This window comes from Populus trichocarpa, chromosome 18, assembly GCF_000002775.5.
Source record: "Populus trichocarpa isolate Nisqually-1 chromosome 18, P.trichocarpa_v4.1, whole genome shotgun sequence".
Taxonomy (NCBI): Eukaryota; Viridiplantae; Streptophyta; class Magnoliopsida; order Malpighiales; family Salicaceae; genus Populus; species Populus trichocarpa.
This window is the reverse complement of record NC_037302.2, coordinates 5,110,135-5,114,065: the sequence shown is the minus strand read 5'-3', so window position 1 is coordinate 5,114,065 and position 3,931 is coordinate 5,110,135. Positions and strand designations below refer to the sequence as shown.

The following is a 3,931-nucleotide window of genomic DNA, read 5'->3' as shown; positions in this document are numbered from 1 at the left end:
TTTGTTAGAAATCACTTTAGCAATATTTGAATATTTTTTTATATGAAAAACATTTATCCGATCCACAATATAGTATTGATTAGTAATTCTAGTTTATACTATAATAAAATAAACGACTTAAAAATATTTAATAAAAAAGTTCATCTAATATATATTACATTTTAAATTCATAATCAATTTTTTTTATTAAAAATTATTTTAACAATACTTGTATATTTTTTATCTGATTTCATTCACATCACAACACAGCATTTGACCAATAATCTAGTTTATTGTATAATAAAATAAACAACTTAAACTTAAACAGAAAAAAAGGTTCAAAACCCGAGGTAAAACTGTGGAGCACTATTTAGTACTGTTCATACAAATTTATGGATGCCATAGAAATATTTGGCTTTGGACATTCTCTATCTCTCTAAGAAGGAGAAAAAAAGGAGCAGGTGATATGACATATCGACCCGTAAATTGCTAACCTTGCCAAGGTGGTGGTAGATTTTGGTTCCTTTGCCCATATGTTGAAGGGTTAATGTGATCGAGCCAGTCTTTGTGAGGAAATGCTTTGAGACCCAAGAAATCTCTTGTCAAGTCATCATTGCCACCTCCATGAGGACTACCAACAGCAGAAGTTCTAACGTCATGATCACTCCTCCTAAATTGAGATTCTGTTGACTTTGAGAGTATTTCCTGAAAATTACCACCGTCTCTTTTTGGATTCAACATTCCATTGAAATCCTCATTATCAAAGGATGAACCATCAAACCCACTCGCAGAAGATAAAGAACTCATCATATCATGGACTAAAGAAGGCCCTCCTGCATCACTCGCAGCAAGATGTTCCATGATACCAGATGTGACAGCAGCAGCTTTATTCTCAAAAGATACCAGCCCATGGCCAAACCCACTTCCCATCCCTTCACGTGATGACAAAAATAAACCAGATGTGACAGCTGGTAACGTGGAACTGAAACCAGGGTTCAGATTAGACATGTGACCTTGGTGGGGTCTAAGTATGGCAGCAGCAGCAGCTGGCGGAGAAGGCTTGCTCATCGTCACCCCCATTTGTGCTGCTTTTTGCAGCAATGCAGTGGCAGACATGTGAGGGGAAACTGTTGATGCGGACTGGAATGGAGGAAGTACAGTAGGGTTAGTGCTAGGGTTTCCATGTTGCAAAAATGACTGGTTAAAATTTTCTGGGAATAGCTGTGAGGAGAGATTGATTTGTGGTGGACCTGTACCAGCATCTCCGATTGGTGGAAAAACTAACCATGGTGGGATACTATATTCTGGTCTAGGGTTAAAATGATGCTGGTTTTGATCATGCTCTCTTTTGACCGACAGGGCTTGTAAATTGATCAGGTGTGAAGCAGAGGAGCCCGGTTGCTGAGAGGAGAGAATAGGGTTTACAGTGATCGCTCGGACACTCTCTTCTGCTAAAGCATCACAGAAGGCTCTGTGGGTGATGAAACTGTCCCTCCTGTAAGCACAAAAAAACAAGCAGAAGAAAACAAAAAGGTATACCATTAAAATGAAGCAAACAGTAGTGAAGTACCGCTTCTTTTCTTTATCGCTGTCTCGTGTCTAGCTACTTTTTGTATTTTCGTTCTTTTTCTTAACCAAGGACAATTATATAGTAGATCTAACCATTAAAGTTTCTTAACCTTTGCAACTTTAAAGATAGCGATAATAATTTAACTTAATACAGTCTCTCTCTCTTGCTCTCTGAACTTGAAGCATTTTGAAACCATAAGAATATGAAGTCAAGAACTCAAGATACTTTTATCTTACACTAGGAGGAGGCATGTCCATACTAATCATCATTAAGGAGAGCTAGTAAGCTTAATTATAGATCACTTAAGACTAAAAGAAATGAATCTAAACTTTGATCATGGAATGGAATGGAGTGGAAACTGAATTGTATATAGTACTTGCCTAGAGAAAAGAGTGCCACAATTACATCTATACTCTCTTGTGCCACAAATTTTAGAGTGAGCTTTCCAGTCTGATTGAACTGCATAACGTTTTGAGCACTTTTCGCACTTCCACTTCTTCTCCCCATGCTTTCTGCTAAAGTGCTTCTTGATCCCTGTAAGGTCCCCAAGAGCCCTTGATGGGTCATGGTGCACACAAGTAACCTCTGGACACACATATACCTTCTTTTTCACCTCTTTGTTTGTTCTTTGCTTTAGCTTCCATGGCAGGTTATGCCCTCTTCTATGAAGTTGAAGATTCTGATCTCTTTTAAATCCTTTGTTACAGATCTCACATATAAATCTGTTTGTTGCCTGCAGACTGTTGGGAGACAAAGCTATCACTTCCGCATCTGGGTCTGATGAAAAATTAAATGAAACCAATATTTAGATACAAATAAAAAGATAATAATGGAACAACTATGTATATATATAGCTACTTTAATTTGCAACCAAGATATATCTGATGGTCTTGATGACTTGAAACCTGGGTTGCCTGGAAAACTTTTTTTCTTCTTTGGTGGCGGTTGATTTGTTGAATCAAAGGAGTGTTGAGGGTATATAGCACCAGTTTCAATTCTGCTGCCTGAAGAAGCACTTACTTCACCAGATGCTGAAGTTAAATTGGACATATTCTCATCCATTACCAGGCCTTTCAATATCTTCTCTCTATATTTAAGAAATAATTACATGACTTTGTGAATGATGACACAAGCTACAAGATGCGCACCCATGAGCCACAGATTAACCTTTTTACATGTGTGACAGAATGTCCTAGGATCTGTGCGGAAACCCTAAGCTAGTAAGGCTAATAAAAGTGGAAAGCAATAAACTAGACCATGTGCACAGAAGCTGATCTCAGCTTGCCTTAAATTTCTGAGAATATATTCAGTATGTAATAAATATCCTTTCATTCTCTCTGTAGCCTTCTTGATGATGATATCACTTCTCTTTCCTTGAAAACTAACAAGAGTCCTAGGAAGAAAGAAAATAAGTACAATACAAAAGAACAAAAATAAAACAAGTTCCTAGGTGAATTAGCTTAACTCCTTCAAGACCAGAACAAAGCCTTTGCTTCTTAGCTAGCTAGCTAGCTCGGCTATTCGCCAAGTCCAAGAAGATTAAACAAAACCAACAGCACAAAACATCTGTGAATTAATTGAATCTAAACCGTACCATGCTGGGATGAAATATGTAAACATGACTGTCTGGTGTGTGTGTGTGGAGAGAGAGAGAGAGAGAGAGAGAGAGATCGAGATCAGAGATGAGGATGAGAAAGGATTCTCCTTTGAAGCCCTCCACACAACCAAAATCAAGATCCAAAGCAACAGTCCTGTTTAATCTGACGTGCGCTTTCTGTCTTTTCCCCTGTTCCCTTTCAAGTCCTAGCTAGAAATACACGCACTCTCTCTAGCTATTAATTTTGTAATAATTGTATTGCCAAATAATTTCCACCTTGTTTCACTCACTGCCACCTTTCCGATCCCATCCCATAAAAGGAACAGCGGATATAAAGCAATCCAAGTAAAAAGGGGAGTCTCAAAAAGACTGTAATCACAATACAGCTGCTAGATAGAGAAGAGAGTCATCATATGAAGTTTGATAATCACAGGCTTTTAGCATTCGGTAGGTAAAAGAGTTAAAAAAGCAAAAGCTGTTTCCTCTCTTTCCTCACACCGGCCATAGCATGATTAGCACTGTGATTGAATTCCATTAGACATGCTCACGGGAAATACTTACATAATAATAATAATATATAAGAATATGCTGTCATTCTCTTTTACTGTACGTACTTGTTTAATATTACACATTTAAATTAAATACTCCTGTTTACTGTTGGGTCGGGATCTGCTGTACATTTGAGGAAAAGAGGATGTCGGTCTGGAAAATACCATTTTGATTTTTCTTCTCTCTAATAATCGTACAAAAAAACCCTCGACAACGCATGCCAATAACTTGGATTT

The 3,931-nt window shown here is 37.7% G+C and overlaps 1 protein-coding gene across 1 annotated transcript; it reads right to left on the bottom strand.

The window, feature by feature from the left end:
- Nucleotides 1-299: 299 nt before the first annotated feature.
- Nucleotides 300-3,655, bottom strand: LOC18107611 (protein indeterminate-domain 7). Its single transcript, XM_006371826.3, has 3 exons — nucleotides 2,455-3,655; nucleotides 1,930-2,326; nucleotides 300-1,474 (listed from the first exon to the last, which is right to left on the bottom strand). Exons 1-3 carry the CDS (start codon nucleotides 2,609-2,611, stop codon nucleotides 469-471), a joined length of 1,560 nt encoding a protein of 519 aa, XP_006371888.1. The 5' UTR covers nucleotides 2,612-3,655; the 3' UTR covers nucleotides 300-468.
- Between the last annotated feature and the right edge of the window lie 276 nt (nucleotides 3,656-3,931).

What these genes read in the sequence shown, in the direction of transcription:
- LOC18107611 (XM_006371826.3), bottom strand. Translation starts at nt 2,611, where the DNA reads ATGGATGAGAATATGTCCAATTTAACTTCAGCATCTGGTGAAGTAAGT. An exon ending in AAGTTTTCCAGGCAACCCAG is followed by an intron (nt 2,327 to 2,454) that starts GTTTCAAGTCAT and finishes ATTTTTCATCAG; the next exon opens with ACCCAGATGCGGAAGTGATA. An exon ending in TGTGGCACTCTTTTCTCTAG is followed by an intron (nt 1,475 to 1,929) that starts GCAAGTACTATA and finishes TTGTGCTTACAG; the next exon opens with GAGGGACAGTTTCATCACCC.